The 24,081-nt window shown below is 45.5% G+C and overlaps 1 protein-coding gene across 1 annotated transcript in view; it reads left to right on the plus strand.

Moving 5' to 3' along the window:
* Positions 1-24,081, plus strand: part of VCP (valosin containing protein) — an 87,771-nt gene that overhangs the window by 17,868 nt on the left and 45,822 nt on the right. Inside the window, exons 4-7 of the mRNA XM_086960254.1 lie at positions 12,980-13,122; positions 15,540-15,670; positions 21,251-21,382; positions 21,819-21,921. Coding sequence (XP_086816380.1) covers positions 12,980-13,122; positions 15,540-15,670; positions 21,251-21,382; positions 21,819-21,921 — 509 coding nt within the window. The remainder of the gene's footprint in view (positions 1-12,979; positions 13,123-15,539; positions 15,671-21,250; positions 21,383-21,818; positions 21,922-24,081) is intronic.

A 24,081-nucleotide genomic window follows, 5' to 3' on the forward strand; every position in this document is an offset into this window, starting at 1 on the left:
GTTCTGGTGATTCGGCAGGCGCTGTGACCCACCAACTGCGTTCCATGGCCTTCGAGACACACGAGGCCCGTAACATTGATGACAGACAGGGCCACAGTCAGTGTAGTGGTAGTTTGTTTTTGCAGATGGGAGAAGGTGGTCCTGGCTGGATTGTGGAGCACCTGTACTTCGACTCGTTCTTTGGCTGGAATGTCTTTAAGGAAGGTGGCGCCCGTGAGCGCAGGACACAGAGCAGCAGAGGTCTTTTCGGTTTTGTTCAGCCAGAACCCAGAGTAGAAGTGCGACACCGTCCGGCTGGAAGTGGCGTTGTCCTTGTGGCTCTCTTGCATGAGGATCAACCAGGCGAGACAAGAGCCGTGAACTGAGAAGGGAGAAGGGATGAAGGGGATGGAGTGTCCTGTAGCATGCGGGAGCAACCCGCAGATCCAGCAGTTCGTAGCATTTGCAGCAAGGTTGTGTTGGTGCAACAGTTGTACGAAGGAATTGTTCCAGAATTCCCTGCGCCTTTCTCGGAGCTGAGGCGACAGAGAGATTAGGTGATGCTCTTTTAAGGGTGTTGGCTGTGCAGTAGGTAGCAATGTCTCATGAGCCGGTGTGCTTTCCTCCAGAATCCAGAAGGAGGTCATGAGGAGGAGGCAGAAGAGGAAGACAATGAAGAGTGCGATTTGTCTTTGACTTGTGCAAGTTGTCAGTCTTTGGATTTCTATAATGGGTATTTCCTGTTGCTTCCATCATCTTCTTTTCTGGCGCTTCCATCATCTTCTTATCTGGCGCTTCCATCACCTTCAAGGGAGCTCGGTAGTGGGCAGAACCACAGACTTCGTTTAGCTTCTCTCCCGGTAACCCTTGATTGTGCTTAGGTCACCGTTCTGAGATTCAACTTAGTCCGTGGCCTACTTAGCCGAAACTCCCTCCTTTCGACGCAGGAAATACCCTTCTCTGGATGGCACAGTGGGATCAGAGAATTTTGCAAGTTCGAGTGCCTCAGTATCGGGATAACAGTCCAATATCGGTCGGTCTTTGCTCAGGAGCTCTTCTTGGGTGCTGACGTTTTCTGTCGTGGCCAGGTTCGCAGAGACCTTCCGGCAATGATGTGCGTGCAGCCAGTGCTTCTTCCCCTCCACTCGGAGCGCCGTTCGGGTGGTGATCAACACTTGCCAGGGGCCCGTCCACCGCGGTTCCAGACTCTTGGTCCGCTGGAAATTTCGTATCAACACGAAATCTCCCGGTTGGATGTCATGGCCGGGGCCCCTGGAAGCATCGGGGATGGCCTGCTGCACCTGTTGATTAATGACAGACAACGTTTTAGTTAACTTGCACAAATAATCAGACAGTAGGACGTCTGGGACGTCATGAATGGAGGTCGGTTTGGGAGCAGTCCAGAGATTGATCGGTCGCCCAAACACGACCTCGTAGGGGGTCAAATGGTGCTTGGTGGGAGTGGAACGCATCGATAACAAGGCCAGTGGGAGGGCATCCGGCCAGTTAAGTCCAGTGGTGGCCACTATTTTTGACAATTTCAGCTTCAGTGTGGCATTATGGCGTTCCACCAGACCGGCGGATTGGGGGTGGAAGACCGCATGAAACCGTTGCTTCACCCCCAATCCCTTTAGGATTAGTTGGATAACCTCAGCTATGAAGTGGGGGCCATTGTCGCTCCATAAAATTCGACAAAGGCCATAGCGAGGGAAGAATTCCTTCAGTAGTACTTTGGCAGTAGTCATGGCAGTGTTGTCACGAGTCGGATAGGCTTCTACCCATTTGCTGAAGGCACACACGATGACTAGTACATACTTCAGGTTTTGGCATCTCTCTAGTTGGATGTAGTCCATCTGAAGGACCTCAAAGGGGTGATTGGGGGTCCCAAACCCTCCCCGGGGTACCACAGTTCCTTTCCCGGGGTTGTGTCGTAGACAGATAAGGCACTGCTGAACTAGGCGTCTGGCTGAGTCGGGGATTTTGTCGTTGTGCCAGACTTTGGAAATGAGTTCGATCATGGGTGCAGATCCTATGTGTGCGGGGGAATGTGCCATCGTCAGTATGGGGATCAGATATGAGTCGGGCAGCAACCACTTGTTTGCATCCTTCGTTCGCCAGCAGCCCTCTTCATCCTTCAAACCCACCCTTGCCCACTTAGTCAGCTTGTGAGGGGTGCTAGCCGACTGGATGTCTCTGATCATTACCCTTGTGTCGCTCCATTTCTCGGCTTGTGACCTGGTCACATACATGCGTGTCACTGTCCTATTCTCAGCTGTGGTTCGTGCAGTGATGTCGGCCAATGCATTCCCTTGTCCGACTAAGTCTGTTACCCTTTTGTGTGCCTGACATTTGATCACCGCTAATCGTTTGGGGTGGAGAACTGCTTCAATCAGAGCGGAGACTAGGTCTCCGTGGAGGATTGGGGTGCCGTGGGACGTCAGGAATCCCCTCTCCCTCCACAGGAGCCCAAAATGGTGGACCACTCCGAAGGCATACTGGCTGTCCGTATATACGTTCGCGGTGGTCCCTGCGGCTATGATGCATGCTCGGGTGAGGGCTATCAGCTCTGCTGCCTGGGCAGATCGTTGTGTGATGCAGGCTGTCTCAACTACTGTTCGGGCTGTCGTTACTGCATAGGCAGCTGAAGTGGTGCCATCTGGGAGTTTGATGCATGAGCCGTCTACCCATAGCTCTCCATCGGGGTCAGGAAAAGCAGTGTCTCGGAGGTCAACCCTACTCCTAGTTTGTTCGTCCGTGAGGGTCACACAGTCGTGGGTGGGAGGAATGTCGGGGTCAGTTTCAGGCAGGGGTAACAATGTGGCGGGATTCAAAGTCGTGCATCTCTTTAGTGTGATGTGGGGTGCAAGCAGGGTCAACTCGTACCCTGTCAGTCGTGCGCTAGTCAGGTGTTGGGTCTTAGTCTGGTTCAAGAGGGTATCGACTGCATGGGGTACTAGCACTGTGAGGGAGTTGGCAAGTACGATTCCCTCGCTCTGACGGATAGAGACAGCAGCGGCAGCTACCGCTCGAAGGCAGGCAGGTAAGGCTCTGGCTACAGGATCAAGAGTGGCGGAGAAGTAGGCACAAGGGCGCTGCTTAGGACCAATTGATTGAGTTAGGACAGACAATGCACACCCCTCCCTTTCGTGAGTGAAGAGGGAGAAGGGTTTGGAGTAATCCGGGGTTCCTAGGACAGGCGCTGAGCAGAGTGCATCCCGTAATTCCTTAAAGGAGGCTTGACACTCAGTGGTCCAAGGAAGCGGGGAGGGGACATCTTTGGTCAGCAGGGCAAGTAATGGTTTCACAATGAGGCTGTAATTAGGCAACCACTGTCTGCAAAAAGAGGTTAGGCCAACCAAAGAGCGGACCTGTTTTTGTGTTTTTGGGATGGGGGTGTCTAGAATGGTTTGGATTCGGTCGGGTGTAAGTTTCCTCCCTTCCTTGGACAGGAGATGGCCCAGGTAAGTCACTTGTGGCTGGCAGAACTGTAACTTCTTTTTGGAGACTTTATGGCCATTTTCTGCAAGAAAGTGTAGGAGTTGGACGGTGGCTGTCGTTGCGAGTGGGGTGGTGTCGGCCGCCAAAAGGATATCATCGACATATTGGATCAACACCACTCCCTCTGGTAGCTGGAAGGCATCCAGCTGTCTTTTGAGGGCCTGGCTGTAAATGCTGGGACTTTCTGTGTACCCCTGGGGAGCTCTACAAAATCGGTACGAGCGGGATTTTAAAGTGAAGCCGAAGAGATAACGGCTGTCTGGATGGATGGGGATAGAGAAAAACGCGTTCTTGAGGTCGATAACAGTGAAGGTGGTGGCAGTGGACGGGATGAGGGTCAAAATGGTGGTGATATCAGAGACTACAGGATATTGGGGTACAACCACTTTGTTAATCTCTCGTAAGTCGATGATGAAGCGGTACGCTTTCTCATCTCCTTCACCTTGCTTCTTAACAATAGGTAGGATTGGGCTGTTGCAGACGTTGCTAACCACCTCTTCGACCACTCCTGCATCTACCAGAGACTGAATGATCGCTACCAGTGCCTTCTCACCCTCTGGCGATATCCGATATTGTGGGAGTTTCGGGAGCATAGCGTCCTGTCGTACAGTTATGTGGATAGGATCAATCATCATTCGCCCCACATCAGAGTCATTTTTGGCCCATAGGTACGGAGGCAGGGTGTCAAGCAAGGACATGGCAGCGTCCGTTATGGAGCACATGTGTCGTGGGGGACGGGATCTGGGCGAGTCTGGGTTGTCGTACAGGATGACTCGTATTCCATCTGGGGAACACCTAATGGTAGCTCGAAAATGCTTCAGTAAGTCAATGCCCATAATGGCGTCAGGGGAGTTGGAGGAGAGCAGAAATGTCACGTCAGTGGTGTTGTTTTCTAGGTCAAAGGTAATAGGTACGGACAGGGGGTTAGTGGAGGGCGTTCCATCGAAACCTATCGACGTTATGTGTGAGCCAGACAAGGGTGCCCTTGGAATCAGTCGTTTTGATAACACACTACGTGTCGCCCCAGTGTCTACCAAGAATGGAGACTCTGTACCCAGGACCTTAGCGGTGACATAAGGACCTTGCTGGTCAACACAGAGCTCGACTGGATCCCTCCCTTGCCCCTGGCAGTCCTATGCAAAGTCGGGGGCATTTTCACCTTCGGACAGCTGATATTGGTTCTGCCGGGGACGGTCAAATGTGTTCAGTCTCCCTGATCTGTCATTGTTGGTGCCGTTGGTGTGCCCTCGTCCTTGTACCCCATTTCTCGGACCACTCGCTACATCCCTGGAGTCCCTATTTCTATTCATCTCTAGCATAACCGGACACTGGTGTTTCCAATGGCCGAACCCTTTGCAGAAGGCGCATTGGTCGTTGCTAATGTCTCTACGTCCAATGTGGGGTGTGGGAGTGTGGTCTTTAGGAGGTATATCTCTGGGGGTGGCTGATTGGTAGTTCCCCCTTTGATGTTCCCGTCCTACCGTTATACCTTGTATCTGGGCTATCATTACCCTTTCTTTTAAATCTTTCTTCTTTTTCTCGGACGCCCTATCATTCTCATTCTTTTGGTGCTCGTAATACTGAGCCATCTGAAGGATAGCTGCGGGTTTGGAGGCCCCCCAACTACTCTCACTCGTCTGCAGCTTTTGGGAGACCTCTTGTGTTAGGCCTTTTACGTAATTTTGTACAAACAGGTGCTGTCCGGTTGCAGTGGTCATGTCTTGGCCACTGTAGTCGGAGAACACTGTCTCGAACCGGGAGAAGTATTCTGACACATCTTCCTGGGGTTTCTGTCGACAGGCCGTGACTATCGACCAGTCTACCTTTCTTTCTGGGATCAGTGTCTTTAATTTCTGAACTATTTTGTCTGGAAGTTCCAGTATGTCTTTTACTGGTTTCCTTCCAGGCTCTCGCTGTCTATCTAATTTACCGAGTTGGTCCCAGGTATGTCCAAACAGATCCGTGTGGTCAGCCTTCCGGATTTGCTTCCACACATCAGCTGGCAGGCATAACCCAAAGAACAAGTCAATATCTGCTAAAGTCATTATTGTCGAACCCAAGGCTGTGCCTAATTCGGTATAAAATGCCGTCGGGTTCTTTCTTAAATCGGGCAGGGTTTGCTTAAAGGTTAGGATGTCTTGTCGGTCCCATGGTTGGTAAACCCAATTGTACACAACCCTTCCCTTTGCATTTTCATTATTAATATCATCGCTCGTTCCCTGGCCCCGTGGCGGGATCCAGTAAGGGGCCGCTTCTCTGATAGGCATCATAGTATTGGCTACTTCTACCGAGGTCGTTTCAGGGACCGTAGCCTTGGCTTCTGGTTTTTGTTCCGTGAGGTGGCGGAAGACCTCAAGCATCTGCATGAAGAGCTCCGTCGCCTCACGTTCAGTCCCATCTCCAACATCAATTTTCCTATATAGTGTTGTTAGTTTAGCGGGACCCTTACTTTGATACCATACATTCATACGCGTTCAGGGTATAGTAGCTGAATCGCAAGATGAAATGCCGTCTGTGGCTGTCTGCATGTGAATTATATACGCTCATTGTATAATCTTCGCTTTCCCTTCGTTCTACTAATGTCTTTGCTATTTTGTCGATCCCATCCCGCTCATCTTTGCTCAACCTATTTAGTCTGGCTGGTGATTGCTTGCTAGCCTCGGGATCGTCTAACGAAGTTGTTAATGTGGCTGGTGCGGAGGCCGTGAGGGCCGGTGCACTAGCGCTAGGATCACTTTCATTCGTACTCGGGGCTTGCAAGCGTTGTTGGCTGGGAGCATATGGAGGGGGCAGGTAGATGATTGGGGGACCTAGCAGTAACTCATCGTTCGCCCGTTGTTTGAAGGGCAATTCAGGGTAGAGTGCAGAGGGGGTCCTAACAGGACATTGGCCTGTCGACCCTAATTCTTGGGTTTGCGTAGCTTCCTTTCTTTCTTTTATTTCCTCTTCCAGTTGCTTTGCGGCTAGGTGGGCTGCCTTTCGTAATTCTTTCCCTATTTTTGCTTCTTCTCTTTTCTTTCGTTGTTCCGTTTCTTTGCGCCACATGCCGATACTGTCGAGCATAGTGGGCGTGGTCTTATTCTTCTGGAGCGCTATTTCTAATGTTTTTATTTTATTTTCATTAAAGGAACCTATCAGTGGCCACTGACTTTCAGGGTTCTTTTTTGTATATTTATGCCATAACTTAGTATAAGCTATAGCGACTAGCCCATGCTTAGTGAACATGTCCTTATTAGGGGTGCCCTCCAGTGGAGCTGGATGGTTCATCTCTAATAAGCGGTCCGGGCTAAACAGGCTACCAACCAGTGGGGAGAAGACAGGCATGACGGATTACAACGGGGACAAAAGTCTGCACTACCTATCTTATCACGGCGGGCAAAGACTAGACAGAATATTTCTATTCTCCGTTGTTTGCCGGCGGTGAATGCCTCAAACGAACCAATACCGAATAATCGGCCAATCAAACAATTCAGTGGGAAGAATAAGTGGGCACGAAAAGCTATCGCTACCCACTCTTTCTCTACCTGCAAAGAGACCTTGTTCTTCCCTGTTTGCAGACAAAGAATCTCCAGTCAATAATCCACGAACGACAGTTCGGGAAACAGTGGGGGAGGAAGATAGGCACGACGGATTACAACGGGGACAAAAGTCTGCGTTACCTATCCTTCACTGCTTGCAAAGAGAGAGCCTGTTTGTTTTTCTCCGTTTGCAGACAGTGAATCTCCAGAGGTTTCAACAAAGCGTAATACTAGTATTATCCAAACAAAACAATCTTTTCTTAATTTGTCGTGTTTACACGACCTTACCCGGACCGCATGGACGGTTTCCTGTCTCCTGGATCCAGCGCCTGATCGTCCTCTCTCCTTCGTGATGCCCGTGGCACTCCTGATGGTTCCCAGTCAGGACCGTAGATCACTCGAGAGAGGTCTGTTCAGAACTAGTGAAGGTCGGATGATCGGCTGTCAGACGAGGGTCTATCGGACACGAGCTCTTCCCGATCGTTGCAGTCGTTCACTCTGTCGTCGGGACCTCTCCCACTGGATCCACGTGTCGCTGATGGGCCCCACGCTTTGGGACGCCAATTGTAGAAAAAGGTAGGGCTAAGACCTTTCTCAAGATTTGCCCGGCGCTAACCGCCCTTGTACCATTCAAATTACCAAGCAATGAGGCAGGCGCCGGAGACCAGAAGGCAGGAAAACAGAAGTTTATTCCGACGGAGCAGAACACATCAGATCAGACAACAAGGTATCGTCTCGAGGTGCTCTAACAGCCTCTCGGAGGCCTGGCCTCTTATACACTGGTTTATGGCCTGTGACCTTTCTTTATTACAATCAGAACATTGTGAACAACAAGGAAAGACACATCCCCGTAATCCTCGTGTCAATCCCACCCCCATATACTTCCACAATAGAGGTCCTCAACCTGCTGATAAGAGGAGGGGGTCATCACGCAGCTGAGTGTTCCGTCGAGTCTTAGGATGTTGTGCGCCTGATCATATCCCAGGGGGTGGGGAAGCCTGGATCAATAGAGGGTCCCTTGAAGGAGAGCGACCTCGTACAATAAGGGGCAGTAAATGATACCTCCCAGCTTAGGCGATGGCCTCGGACCTGTGTGGACAGTCGGACACGGGGTAGGGGTCATCAAAGGAGTGGTATTCATGCTGCGTGGACAATTGAGCGCGGAGGGAAGGTTTATCAACAGAGGGGCATTCATGGGAGGAGAGGAGATGCTGGTCAGGCGCTGGCGTGATTCCCAAGGACAGGGTCATGCAGAAGGGTCATGCTCATGAGGGGGAGGAAGGGGGAGCCAGGGTGCGCGGAGGATGCTCGCTGGGTGAGAGGGGCGCGCTGGCGACTGACTGTGGACAGGGAGACCATGATGCCTAAAATGGCGATCGTGCACGTTGTACGTGGGTGACAAGCTGGCGCAGATAATGTTTAGCTCACAAACTAAAATTCCACAGTCATAGCATTGAAATAATGGTCAGTCAGCAGTTGAACGTCTGTAACACCGGACGGAGGAAGTAAGAGATTGTAGCTGTTAGGCGGTAAGGAGTTTGGGTTGAGTTTCTTCATGTCTCTTTTCCAAACTTTGGGCTTGGAGGGTTGAGCTGGGTTAAGTTTAACTTTTTCATTGATGAAGGAGACAATATGATGATCTGACCAGTCACAAGGTTGGATTGACTCAAGTTGAATAGAGTCCTCTTTGGAAATGATGAGGTCCAGGATAGAGCCTTTCTCATGAGTCGGGCTATTGCATATTTGGGTGAGATCAAGGGCGTCGAGGAAATTTTTGAGGCTATTCACCACTGTGTCACAGCGATCATTCCAGTGGAGATTGTAGTCGCCAAGGAAAATTTGGGTGTTTTGCCGTCCTGAGTTGGTTGAGATTAAGTCCATGAGTTGTTGGGAGAAGGAGAGCTTGTCCCCAGGTGGATGGTATATGATGTGTAGTGAGCATACCGACTTGCTTTCGCTGATGACATCAAGGCAGAGGTATTCACAAGAGGTAAGAGAGTGTACGGACGCTTTAATAACTGAGAGGTTGCTTCTATAAATACAAGCAATTCCACTGCCTGTCTTTTTGGACCTGCCAAGCCTACTGATACTGTAGTTGGGGGGGGACTAGAATGTCCATGATAGGTGTAGAAGAATCAGACAACCATGTTTCAGTCCGAATGGCTAGATCCGGTTCCAGAGACATGATGAGATCGGCGACCCCCGCGGAATGCCTTTGGGCCGATCTGCAATTGAGAAGTATGCATTTGAGTCTGGGGGCGCAGAGGGTCATATGCAGAGACATCATATTCTTCCAGGATTCCAATTACTTTCCCAGTATACTGGAAAACTGAGAAACAATGGTGAGTTATCAACCAAATGGTGGCAGGAAGACTAATATGGAAGGTACCATGTATGGAGAGGAAACCTAGAGGGTAAGATTTACATTCCTTCCCGGTAACAAGGGGGACTTTGGTGATATTGGATAAAGTGGCTGTTAAGATACATGTTACTCCCTTTTACTTCACCATTTTCACTCCTTAAAGATAATCCCAACTTGACTACTGTGACTGAAGGCAATGTTTTAAATGAATGGACTGCTAGAAGATGTATTCAACTGGGAGATCTGTACAAAACTTGATTAGATAAATTGAGACTAAAGAGGTAGTACTAAGGCTTTCTAGAAACCAAACAATCACTACTGCCAGCTAAGACCGGGATTTGCACCTTAAAATGAAACCAGTAGCTTTTGGAACCCTGACTAAATTTGAGAATTGGCTTTTCAAAATGCAGGTGCTTCAAATATTCTCTCTAGATGTGAGTGTGAGCTGCAGTATGTAGAGACACGAGACTGCACATCAGCAGGAAGTGTGACCTGGAAAGAGGCTGTAATCAAGTATTCCACTAAGGTCAAATTATATGAATGAGATTCTAGACGGATACAATTGTGCTGGGGTGTCTTTTGTAATGACACGCCTACGTTGGCATTATCTAAGTTAAAGAACCAAAAGGAATCCGTGGGTCTAATCTAGTTTAAACAAGCTAAGGAGCACAAATAGTTTCAGTTTTTAAATCTCTCCTAGATCTCGGAGGAGTCCATTAGAGAGGACGGAACCCCAACACCCACCAAAGTCGAATGCATCCTCTGGGATCTCCTCTTGGTTGAAAAACCTAGTGCAACCAAGGGCTACAACCCCCTCCCTAGGAGGGGAAACTCAGGGATGTTTTAAAGTAGTCCATTCTAGGATCTACTAAGTCCACTAGAAGCAAAGCAATATAGATAGTTGCAGTGCGTGCAGTGATAAAGTGAGAGGTGATTTAAAATTGGCTACCAGGAAGAAAAACACCTTTAGTAAGATCTACCCAGGTGTCAAGCCTAAAACAAGGGTTATATATATATATATATATATATATATATATATATATATACATACACACACACACCCTCTGGGGTGCTATAATCTTATCCGCTTAGACATTGTACTGCTTCCATATTATTATTGTTTCTTGATTTTTATTACTCTGTATACTCTTGTATGATTGATACCCTATTTTTGCAACTCACTGTCTACGGAATCTCATATTGATTCAAGAGTCTTGTTTATCCTACCTACTGTTTCTGTAAAGCGCTCTGATATCTGCAAAGATCTTGTTCGCGCTATATAAAACTTTAAAAATATATAAAATAAATAAATAAAACAAGCATTTGCAATGCAACGGTCTCGCCTTTAGGATCTTAACCGTATTTAGCCATGTAATGTCAAATCAAATTGAGACTGACTGTTGGAGGTATTTGATACATTAATATCCTAAGCATTAAAAGTGCTCTCGTAAACTATCTCAAATACCTTAGTCATGAAGCTTATCCCATTGCATTAATCACAAATAACCTAGATCATGGATTAAGTGGGGGAGCAGCAATAGGCTTGGGTAGATACTGACTGAGATGACTGTGTCCACATAGGCTGGTAGACACAGCTGCCCATGGGTGGTGGAGTGGGGGTGGTTCTGTGTGAAACTTAATCTGGAACAAATGTGGTAGTTTCATTGTCAATTATTTACAAGTAGTTCTCTCAGCAGCTAATGCACGTAGACGATGGATTGTTTACACTCAGTTGATAAGATTTCATCTATAAGGCCCTAGAGTTCTGTTGCATTATTGGGGATTAAAATTGTTGGAGCAACACATTTTGTATTCACTTTTGTTCCTTTTTAACTAAGGAAAGTCTTCCAAAAGGAGCGATATCTTTCTGGTAATTGTTCTGAATTTTAACTATAGAAGTGAACAACGTTGTGCTGATGAGATTACTTTAATGGATAAAGACTGCAGTCTAGTACCTTCACACAGAAATGCCTAAATCATTTCTTTTTTGAAGATCATAGCGTTTTGGTCAGAAAAGCTGTACAAAAGAATGATACAGATATATAGGAATTGGGTGATTAGACTAAAGTGAGTACAGGCTTTTAGGATGAGTTGCTACTGTGTGAGTGTTGCCAGTGCCTGCAGACGTTCAGCGAATATGATTGAAGCATGTCTAACAGACATGCAGCCATTTGTATATTTACTTGTCATGTGGGCAGGTTAAGATGGGAGCCATTCTGTTGTCTCGCGTCGATGTGGATGCCACATTGATGCCCTGCAAAATGGTGCAATCCAATAGAGTCGGTTACAGAGGTACAATGTTGCAGCATAAAGCGGTTCGGGAGAAGCTAGGTTGTGGCGGACTACGGTTACAGAGAGGTAATAGTGGAATAAGTGATGGATGTCTCTAAATGCCAGTAGCTTGCAGAGGGCATGGTTTTTAGCAGATAATGAGCTGGTGTTGTACCGTAGAATAGGAGTGTGTTTTGGCAGGTAGTGTAAGATACTATTGGCCATGTTTATGAAGTTTTACACCATGAGGAAAGCGTACTGGGGTAAGCCTTATAGTCTATAGCAGAAGATTGATTTTCTGCGTGCCAGTTAGCTGATCAGAGCACAAACAGTGGGTAATGGGGCAACTGCATGGATTTCTCAAATGTTTTGAACTTGATAGCGTGTTGTTAGGGTGATAATGAGGTTCAAGGCACTTCTAAGGGTTGGATAGTATGCCCAGATTCTGGCACAAAAGGCACATTCCGGGGAGTTAGGAAGACTTTTTCAGCGCTGGAAAAGGACCGGTACAGAAATGCCGATTCTGTTACAGTTTAAAACGAGGGGATGTTAAGCCATCCAGTGTTTAATAGTGGAGACCGTAAGAAATGCATAACAGTAGGAGGGAATGATGGGCTCGAAATTAGGAAACCATGAGTGTTGGAGGCAGATGGCAAGAGACACCAAACGAGGTGATGATAGTGATAGAGGTGGTGTAGAGGGAGCGAATACGAGGGTGCCAAGAATGACTGGTAAGGCTTACCAACACTTTATGACCTTGGTGGGTTTGGAGCAAAGAGGAGGTGAACCACTTGAAAGATAAGACGGTAATGTTCAAGGTATTGAGCAGGGTGATTAAGGTAGGATGGGAGGCCGTGTTGGCCTCGTTGGATAGATCAAGGAGTATGCAAATAAGGGGTGCTGAAATTTGCAGCACGTTTATTGACCTTTTAGGTGCGCAGGGAAACCTGGTTGAAGGCTGGATAGTAACTGGTTAGACAACTTGTATACAAACTGTTCTAAGATTTTGAAAGGAAAATGAGCTGAGATGCTCTGTTGGTGGTTGGCAACGCATTTTTTAAAATGTATTTTCCTTTTAGGTTTCGGGGATTATAATGTATTTGTAGCATGTGTTGATGACGGATGTAAGGGTATGGTTAGAAAGAAGTTGAACAAAAAAACAACTGTTTGAGTCCTATTCCTCCGCTGAACATGGGATGCCCCTCTAAGATATGCTTCTTGCACTTAAAATAAGAGCTGCTTCTAGTGCTCTCTGCACTAGCAGCAGATCTTTGTCGATATGCATTTTGGAGGAATTGTATTTGAGTGTAATTATTTCTAAATGTATCATATCTACATATTCCTATTTTAGCATTCAGCCATGCCCAGATGTGAAGTATGGAAAGCGGATTCATGTACTGCCCATTGATGATACAGTGGAAGGGATCACTGGAAACCTCTTTGAGGTGTATCTTAAACCATACTTCCTGGAAGCCTATAGACCAATTAGAAAAGGTAATGTCGCAAGTACTATAGAGCTGCTGTTGATCCACATTTTTCTTTCCGTTCTTTAAAAATGTAATTGTAATTTGCAATGTACCAGCTTTATATTTGTGTCTTTTGATTTATGTTGGTGGCCCAAACTTGTGTAAATGTCAGTTCCTTGCGTTTGGGTAGTCGTTAGAGATCATGCTCTACAAATACCACAACAGTTTAATATAAAATAGTTGTGGTATTCACCACCTAAGCAGCTAAACAAATCTTAGTACATTATGGTATTGAACACTGATATAGACAAATAAAATCAAGTTAAAGATCACTGAAATATCAAATACATACACTGAGTGTATTATACCCGACTCAGTCTCTGGAAGATGGGAGTTATTCAATCTTCCCCCAATGTCTACGCTGCGGTAGAGATGAGGAAACATTTATGCACACAGTTTGGGACTGTACTGTACTACAGCCCTTCTGGCGTTGGGTTTCGACCTGCCTGGGTGAGGTGCTTTCCTGGGACCTCCAATACGATCCCAAGCTATTTTCATTACGTAGCACTGATGGGATTGTGGGAAATCGGTATAAACACCTACTATTCCTGGCCCTTACCATAGCTAAGCGTGATATTGCTCTACTGTGGAAGGGAACCTTCCCGCCCCATCCTGCAAGGAAAGGGAAATGACAAACCCGACTGGATAGATGCACGGGAGCAGAGATGTTGCTATCTTCCAGTCGAGAGGTTGTCCCTTGAAAAACAGGAAAATCTGGTCTCGATGGGCAGCATACTGGGATATAGATCTTTCTCTCCTCTCAGACCCCCCTGATGTAGGTGTTTCCCCATACGTCCCGGGCCACAACACCCCACATTCAATACCATCTCTCAGACACTCTAACACATTTACCAAATTTTACAGGTAATGGGATTGTTTGCGCAAAGTTTTTATTGTCATATCTGTTACTGGTGCTAATTTTGTACACAAAATCAGGTGCTCTTGAATTATCCGAGGTTTCAATGTGTATATGCAGGGCTGCTGTCCAGATGGTACCATACAAACTCAATAAAATGTTTTTTTTAACAAATCATCGAATGCCAATTGCTTTGAGAATAATGCAAATCTAAACACTGGCAAAAAATATAAACTCTGTTGAAGCTGGCATTGCGTTCCTAACATCTTTGTGTAAAAATTAGCTTTTAATATACTTAATGAAATGTTGCCAATATGGACCAAGAGGGAGTATGTGTCACATAGTAAACTTGAGATTGAAAGACTGACATTATGCTTGTACAAATTAGAGGTGTACCTGTTAACCAACTTTGCACTTGCGTGACTTAGCGCTGCTAAGATTCAGCAATAGTTTTCTGGCTTGGTGGTTTAACAAATTATGCAAATAGAACTGGATTTGATTTTTGGATGTCCAAATCGACATCTGTGCACGCCTTACCTTGAGATGCACTACTTTTTATCCAAATAAGGACTGCATTCTGCTGTCTCTAATTTAGGAAATGCTTTTAGCCTGCAGAGTCGGACCTCAAAACAGTTGTAATGAGGCTCACCGACCAGACCTGCGTAAGGATACCCATTTAAAGGTGACAGATGTAGGCAATGCACCCTATTTAAAGTAAGGTGCCTTTACTCCCTCAGACGTACTTCATCAGATAACACCACACTGTTCCCCACTATCACTTCATAGACCCCTCTTGCACACCAAAACGCCCAACCATGTCCATAATATGGCTGCTGAATTCTTACACTCACTCATTACTTCTGGACTTTGTGCTCCAGATGTGACTTGTGGTTCCAACAGTCTCTGAAGTGTATGCCATCACTCGGACCTACAGTATGGCTGCTGAGCTGTGCTATATAAACAGTTACTGGGTCCTCTGCTGTAGTAGACAATAATGCAGTTCTGTCAAATTCTTTATCGTCACTGATTAAAAAATCAGTTGCCACCCTCTAGTACTATAGAGATATAGTAGTCTTGCTGATTTATCGACTGCAGTTTTACTTTTTTGATTTAAAAATGTTCTGTCTTTACAGTACCACTGAAACCTAAAAGCATCCACCGCTCGTTCCTGTTGAAGGCCATATGTGCCATGTTTCCCCTTTGGCTAGGGGCACTATTGAATTTCCTTGGTCAAGTTAGGAATTTTAATGTATTTTGTCCATGTTACACACTTTGAAAACCCTGTCTCAGAAGTGTTCTTGTTGAAAACGTTATTACTCTTTTTCTAAATTTGCTGTTGGGTTACCAACTTAAATCAGTAATCGATTTGCGTGTGCTATAGATTGGAACTGGAAATATATTGTGCATCTTTTTCCGGTTAATGTATTAGCTGCATCTTGAATGTATACAGCTTACCACTATACTTTTCAAATCCCCAAGCGTCATCTTTGTAGTCTAGTTACCTGAAATGTTTCTTTCTTAATGAACAGGTGATATTTTCTTGGTCCGCGGAGGCATGCGTGCAGTGGAGTTTAAAGTTGTTGAGACTGATCCAAGCCCGTACTGTATAGTGGCCCCAGATACAGTGATCCATTGTGAAGGGGAGCCTATCAAACGAGAGGTAAGCCAATATCCAGCTTATCCAGCTTAGATGCAATAACTTAACTTTATGGGGTTGTTTGAAAACGAAGACCACTTCTTAAAACAAAATTTGCTTTAATAAGAATAGTGCAGGTTATGTGATTCTCAGCGGTGCTTAATTTGCGTTTCATAACGGACCTGCTCTAAAAGCAAGATTTGACTGCTGTAAGTTTACTGCCTATTAAAGTTAGGGGTTGAGCTCTACCAATAAAGTGGAAGGCACCAAAACAAACCTGAGTTGGCTGTTCTGTTTGATTCCCCAGAATGTGTTAATATTGCTCCCCTTATCTTGGTTGATGCAAGCTTTGCTTGCCATAGCATGTCTTAGCAGTTCTGGTTTGTTAAGCACGTAATGTGAGAAATTGAGATCTCATACATTATGATGGCCTCCCTTGGCAATTGATGCTTAAGGCAAAGATTCTTTTCAGGTAAGCCAGGGACAACACAAATGAAGGTCTAACTCAGGATGGTATAAATACAGAAGTTACATAATTAGCCACCTCTATCAAATAGCACTTTCTGGAGATAATATAACACAGTTGATTGGTATTTTTTTTGCATTGTGAATCTATTCTGGATTCACATTTTGTGCTCCTTATTCCACCATCTAGTGGCTGCGTCCAGAATTGTCTTTCTTATTCCCTTGTGACATCATCCCTGAAGCGCCAATGTGTGGTTGCATTTTCATTTTTTTTTTATTTTTATTTTTTAACACTTTTGGGTTCGGAAGCTCTATCTAAAGCGACAGGTCACAGTTAAGCAAAGTAATAGACCATAGACTATGCCAAAAGTAAACTCTGTACATGGAGCGAAGACCCAGGATCAACAGAAGTAATTGAAAGGAGCCCAAAACTACTGAAAGCCTTCTTAAATTTTTTTTTTGGAGAGACCTCTACCACTTGGGTCTGATTATGAGGGACTGGAATGGGGATCGGAGCCTATGGGAAGAGATAAAAAAAATGCAGCCTTTAGATTTTACCTGAAGTTCTACAAGAAACTCTCACAGGACGGTAGTCATGAAGTCTGCATTCTCTGCCTGTCTAGGGACTTTCAGTCTGAAGGGTTTGAGCCTTGTGAAGCTTTTCTGTCCACAGCACTTTAGCCATGCCTTAGGGACTTGAGGTAGTTGAGTGACAAGGAAGATATGGGGAGAAGAGTGTCTCTTATCTTGGAAGAGCGGATTTGCAGAAAAAGGCACTAAATAATTCTGAGCATAAAAAATGCATGCCTGCAACACCACTGTGTTGCAGCGTGGCTGAACCGAAATCCTCAGACTTAGTCCCCCAAAACATCCTCGACACCAATGGGAAGTTGAAACACCAAGAGCCCCATTTGGACAAGGACACCATCTGGTACAAACCCTCAAACTCTTGCTCGATTCCAAAATTTGAATGGTACTGTGTAACGTATTATTATTATTATTTTTTACTTTTGTGTATCTTTTATGGTCTGTCCTTGGAAGATCGAATAAAGACAACTTGACTGGTACTGTGAAAGTCCAAGCCAGAAAAAAGCTCCAAAAAAAAAGCCCCAGCAATGTAGCGAAGGACTCGCTTGACGCAGAGCAACCGGTGCTAGAAGTCTAGAAAAAGAAATGTTGACTCAGAGGTTTAAAGGAAGGAGTTTGACAACTCTTTCAAGGCCTTAAACCCAGCAAGGGCAGAAGACTAAAAGACCAGAAGAGGAAAAAACGGAACTGGGGCCCTCCTGCAACACCTGAATCACAAGGAGAGGAGCAAGAAATCTTCTATGAGGAGTTCTGATCTATCCCTTTTTATAGGACCTAGCACAACAAAAGGGAGCCGATAGTACATGGACTCTTACCACTCGAAACCATTAACTCCAGATGACATTGCCATGTACAACACTTGTTATTGAATGAACAGCGAGCACATACTTAGGGTGCACTTACAGGAGGAACAAACTGATTTATGTTTTCGGCTTGAAACCCTCTTCCCCTCCACACAAAAATTGGTACTTTCCTTTGCTACCAAGGTTCGTGGATCAGGGGACGGAAGCCTTTTGAGGAGCTGGTCTCTTAAAGGCCATTACAAACAGAGTAGTACAAATGTATTGACAGTCCTCTCAGGACCCTACATACATAAACATCCCAGCTGATTCTGTAGTAGTGTCCCCAGCCAGAAAGGAGGCCAGTGCTCCTACATACAGTGGTCCGTGACCAGACAAGGAAAGGAAGACTAAGAGGTTGGGTTGGAAGATGGATATGCCAGTTGCCCCAAAATGGTGGATAGCTAACTCCAGTTCCTCCTAAACAGAGATGGCCATGGGAGGGTATTGACCTACTCTAACCTCTCCTAATGAGCAAAGGCAGTTTTACATTCGGTAAAACCATCACTAATACATTTCTGAAATCCGCACTAGATGCAGCAGACACAGCTGGCAGGCAGACCTGCACAGGTACCACACTCGGAAGGCTTGCCTGGCTAATGGTATCAGGGTTTAAGTAAAGGGTCCAGGCATTGATGATAAACATGCCTTTTAAAAGAAAAGCCTTTTTTGAAGCTGCGAGGAAAAATTTGCTCTAACAAATGAAGGACCAATCTATGGATGAACCTTGCAGGATATGGAGTTCTTCCGGAGACAGTGCCTCGTTCAAGAGAATGGCTGGGTGGAGAGGGAGTATTGAGCCCTGTCCCCAGAGGCCACGTATGCACCACAGCCTGTGGCACAGAGCACAACCACACTGGGGCAGTACCATATTTGATGTCCAGACAGCCTTTTTGAGTCAGGAGATAGATCTCCAGAGGGGGAACAGGGCTACCATCAAAATGACTGAAGGAACACAATAGTAATAATAATAGTAATAGGGGCATTTATATAGCGCAGAGTTTTTACGCGCACCGGCGTGTCCTCGCGCTTCGACCGCTGCGAAACCCTTCCTGGCTTCCCTGAGAGATGGTCCCTTAATGGGTATCTCCAGGGTGAGACCAGGCATCCCCGGCGGTCTGGTGGGGCCGTTAGTGAAGATGAGGCAAGCTGATGCCCAGAGTTGCCGAGTGTGCTCGCTGCTCAGAGTGGGCACCGAGGCGAGAGAATTATCGAGTCCGCTGACCCTGGTCCAGAAACCTGCCGCGTCGGGAATCGAACCCTGGTCCCGGGCCGTCCTCTGCTCTCGGGTCTGCCGCCTCTAACCAGTGAGCCACACTACTTCACAATACCAGTATGGGGCAGGATAGGAGGATTCATCCATGAAGTAGAGCAATCTCCTCAGACAAATGGGTACTCTGTCATATGACAGGCTTGTTCCATAGAGCATCAACACAAACCACTACCGGGAAAGGAGAACTGGCAAAAGGGAAGAGGTAATTTGCTTTTAACAAGCAGTAAAATACCCCCTAGAAATACAACCAAGAGAGAACCTACTAAATGCGGCTACAACCAAGACTGTACTCTGTCAGATCTTGTTTCGGAATCCCAACCTATACAGACATATTCTAGACCTTTGATTCTTGAACATGTTCAACAAGAGAATAAGATGGCCACGCTGAAAGTAGTCAGCCCACTCTTGGGAGAAAAAAGTGTGGCGGGTGGGTCGGGACGACTACTTGGCAACCATAGTCCTCAAAGATGCCTCTCAGTCGCAAGAAATATCTCAGGTTTGTGTTGGACATTGTACATTATCAATTCAATTCAAGGTGCTTCCCTTTGGGATGAACTGTGTTTATGAAATGTCTTGCTGTGGTAGCCGTGCACTTGAGAAGAGGGGAATATGTGTGTACCCCTACTTGGACAGTTGCCTGGTGAAGGGTAATTTGATGACACATTCCAAAAATTCATAACTATTATAGAGCTAAAAAACGTTTTTCTGACACTGAAGGCTTTAAACCTACGTGTCATTGGGAAGACACCAAGTTGAGATGGACAACGCAACAACCGTATTCGAACTAAACAAACCAGGAGGTACGAACTTGCATGTTGTGTAAACTAGCACAGGAGGTATGGACAAGGGCAGTTCAAGGAGCTATCAACCTGGTAGGGATACATTTGCCAGTCTCCAAAAACGTAGAAGTCGGCAGGTGGCTTTTACAAGTGGGAGCTATAGCAAGAAATAGTTGACTTTCATGAGTGGTGCAGACAGGAAATTGACTTATCTGCAAAACACAGTAATGCAAAATGCAGAAGCATCCCACTCATTTGTCTTTGCCACCAATGCCCTATCAATAGAATGGTCATGGAAATGTGTGCAAGTCTTTTCCTTAATCCCACTGATGATGCTAGTTTTAAGGAGCTGCAGATTCACAACCTTTGCACTACTAATGATAGCTCCATAGTGAGCCAGAGATCTGGTTTGTGGACCTGTTAGAGATGGCAGAAGGCAGGATAATAAAACTACCCTCTTATAGGACCTGATAACAATACAGAGGTAAAACGATGTCACCCAGATCCAGCCAGCTTTAACTTGGCAGAATGGTTCATGAGGACTTCGCCTCTCTCAGGACATCCATGCATTTCTGTGGGCATCCATGCATTTCTGTGGGAAGTCCCACATATCCAAGATCTATGAGGCCTCCAACCTGTGCATGTGTTTTTGTTCTTGCATATGGTAATGGAGGGCACCACAGGCGCCCAATAGTGCTTTGTTTGGTAGAAACTGGCCCATATCATTTGAGGGCCACACACTGCTTGGGTGTGCGTTCCATTAACGTTTTGTAAATTCTATTTTAGTGGGTGAACCACTTATACTGGGGAAAGGGGCTCTTTTCAAATTAAGAAACATGTCTCGCTTTGTGGATGTGGGGTGAGGTAAATATGTAGAGGCTCAACATCATATTCTCCTTGGATCAGGAGGCAGGATATTTTACTGCGAATATTGTGCCTTGGTTGCATGCTACCACCAATCTTTGTACTTGTTGTGCAATACCTTGTTGTAATATCGTGGTATGCTACAGTGTTTTTTCTTTTATCTCTTACTTTCCTTTGTTGCCTTGTATATTTGTTGGTGTGTTTGCTGGGATTATGTAAGCGTGCATGGATCTGTTAGCATTTCTATGTGTGTCCGTTTAAAGTAGTAGTCAATGACCTTTACAGGTGTATCCGTCCTGGAATATCCACAAACCTGGGCTCTGGTTATATTTACCTGTGAATAAGTTTGTGTGGAAATTCAATTAAGATTGCAAATTCCTGTTTTGTGAATAAACACGTTTCTTTTCTTCTCCTACATCCTGCCATTTTATGCTGGCCTTGGGATTCTGTGTAAAGGCTGAATAGTGATTGTGTGCAGGGCTGGCATTATACACTTCTCTCCTCTAATCTGGTAATGGAGAGTTTGTGTTTATTCAAGTGCCCGCCCTAATTTTTCAGTGCAGCCCCATGCATTTATCTTACTGCAAGTGTCTTATTAAAAGTTTAGTTTGTTTCTAGGGTTCTGCTTCATTAGATTTGGTGGCCGTGCATAGCCTCTGTCTACAGAAGGTGCCTGAATATTTACTGTTTGTTTTTATTTTTGGATGTTTCACTTCTCAGATGTTTTTGTGCTGTGTAGCGTTATTGTGACCCTTTTGCGATATCCAGGTGATATTTGTCTGCTTCCTTCTTACAGGATGAAGAGGAGTCCCTGAATGAAGTTGGTTATGATGATATTGGTGGCTGCCGGAAGCAGTTGGCGCAGATAAAGGAAATGGTTGAGCTCCCACTCAGGCACCCGGCTCTTTTTAAGGCTATAGGTGTGAAGGTAAAACCAAAGTATGCTTTACTACACTTTACACTTGCAGGTTTCAAAATCATTTAAGCCATCTGATGGTATAACCCACTTAGTTCGCCTATTCTTCTGCCTTCTTTAAATCAGAATAACCCAACTTCATGTTCATAGCACACCTTGCCACATAACTAGTTTTTTTTCATTTCTTTCATGCCACTACTGATTTGCATCCTAAGAAAAACACGTGATTAGAAAGGATGTTACATTTTAAATTCAGTGTAGAACATCAGCTTACCAATTCTTATCTTCAGGACATCTTGTTTGAATACACTCTTTGTAGTGTATTTTGCCAAACCATAACTAATCACTAAAAGGAAAAAAAAAGTTTTGTTAGAGTAGAGTTGTATACAATAGCTTAAATAAATAGAGTTGTAATCTTGCTGATTTTAACATCCCCTTTCTCCCACAGCCTCCACGTGGTATCCTACTGTATGGACCCCCTGGCACTGGAAAAACCCTTATAGCCCGGGCGGTTGCAAATGAAACTGGAGCCTTCTTCTTCCTGATCAATGGTAAAAGCTGCTTTATGACTTCTCCTTTTGTTTTAATGGCTCATAACGTCAATCATTTGAGTAGTGTAAATTTTAAATAACCATATCTGCTCACTCTTAGTAAATAAAGTCTGTGCAGTCTCACTCAGGTTCTTTTGTATGTGTTTTTAGAGTCACTGGGTGAGGATGGTGAGCCATTGTGTTGAAAGTGAGCGGAACTAGTATTAGTTATGCTGGACATTCCAGCTCCCAGTGCCCATCCCCATCCCTAGTAGAAGCTTGTCTGGTTGGTGTTGGCACTAGCTCTTACCTGTATTTGGCTAAGATTCTCTGTGCATGGATGAAACCATCTCCTTTCATGCTGGGTTATGGCCTGGGCCTCCTGGTCTCGAGTTAATTAAAATTCCTCACTTGGAGCTTGAACAGGCCTGTACCAAGAGACTAAGGGGCCCTCCTCACAGGGACTGATCTCACAATGATCAAACAGGAAATATGCCCTGGAATAGGAGGGGTGCTCAAAATGCAAAAATAGCGCAGTCTGATTTGATTAGCCTGTCACCAAGGGAATGATAGTCTGCCTTCATTGGCCAGTTTTGTTGTTCAAGGCTGTTTGCTTCCTCGGCACCCCTTGTGGGTGCCTTGTCAGAAACGTGGAGATTCAGTAGTGGAAACCATGGGTTGATTGCCATGCTTTTAGACACAGAGATAGGATTTGAACTTGAGGTGTCTCTGTGATGGATTACCTATGAAAGGAATTAGCCAGTATTGACGGAAGGAGCTGGTTGGCTGTGTTCTGGAGCAGAGACAGACCTTTCTGAGGCTTGTAGAAGCTCCTGCCTTTGGAACGCAAGGTGATTTAAGACAGCTGCTCAAGATGAGGAAACTTGCTGCACATCAACATCGAGGGAGATGGTGAAAGCTCCATGTTATCATTGAAGGCTTTGCCTTTGACCCCTCCCCCTGTGCTGTGGGAGCCAGTGGGTGCTTTCATTTACCATCTGTAGCTGGTGGAAGAGTGCCCTGTTTAAGAATGTATCATTTAAAACCTTGGTCTCTGCCCTACAACTTATAGTCTCCAGATTTGTCCTTGCTTGTCCTTCACTGCTGCAAGTAGCACTGTTCCCTTGGGTGCCCTGCTATTAGAAAATCTAGACCATGATAAGTGGTACAGGCCCCACCACTTTTGTGTCATCTGAGGGTATCGGAATGGACTGGCACCCTAGCCAGATACTACCCTGATATAGCTAGCTGCTACACTGAAGTCTGGTGGGACTCCAGTAACTGCTAAAACACCAGGCACTTTTATCCAGAGTGCTGGCTTTGCCAAGGAAGGATGGGCACTGAAATTGCTTTGGGGTGGGGGGCAGTGGGTGGACCAGGAACATTTGATGGCTTATCACCTGCTTAACCCGAACACTTTAATACAATTATTGGTTCCATTGCTCTAGATTTGATGAGTAACCCTGTGCAACTTCACCAATGTAATGCAATGTTAACAGTTTTTATAGTGCTTAGTGTCTAGGCGCTATATTGCGGTTTGTGGTCAAAACTCTGGCCCTGAGGGTGAGACATCTGGTTCTCACTGTGTATTTTAGGTTTGTGGAGTATATTTTATTCATGTTTGTATAATAAAGTACTTTTATGTTTTATAAAGTAAATCCCTGATTAGGCATTTATCTTAGCAGTATTATGGTGTACACTGGATACAATGTGCCTGGTCCACCTCCCTGAGTAAGTCTTGGTCTACTCTTTATTTCTATCCTGATAGGCAAGTGCTGTAGAGGCTTACTTGGTAATCTAGTTCTGAGTCCAGTAGTACTTTGGCCCCAGGACACCAGCTGTGAACGGCTAGTACCATGGAGCCCCAGCAACCTGGTTGTCACAGTAGTGCTTTGCTAGTCTTTTGAAATCTTCTACTTCTATTTATGGGGTTGTTGTTGCAGCTTGTACCAGTCATCTTAAAAGGGGTTGGCGACATTTCATGCTGACACCTGAGGAAGTTGATGCTATACTCATGATGCACTCATGCATAATATGTTATGGGGTGCTTGTATTCTGTTGGTACCCAGGCTAGGTAATACACCAGGTGCATTTGGATACCACCCTGCATTCAGATAACTTGAAAACTGCGGTTTGTCTGCTTCATTGGTTCTTGATGTTTTGTTTTTCTCTTATTGCCAC

The sequence above is a fragment of the Lissotriton vulgaris genome, chromosome 3_1 (assembly GCF_964263255.1).
Source record: "Lissotriton vulgaris chromosome 3_1, aLisVul1.2, whole genome shotgun sequence".
NCBI classification, from domain to species: domain Eukaryota; kingdom Metazoa; phylum Chordata; class Amphibia; order Caudata; family Salamandridae; genus Lissotriton; species Lissotriton vulgaris.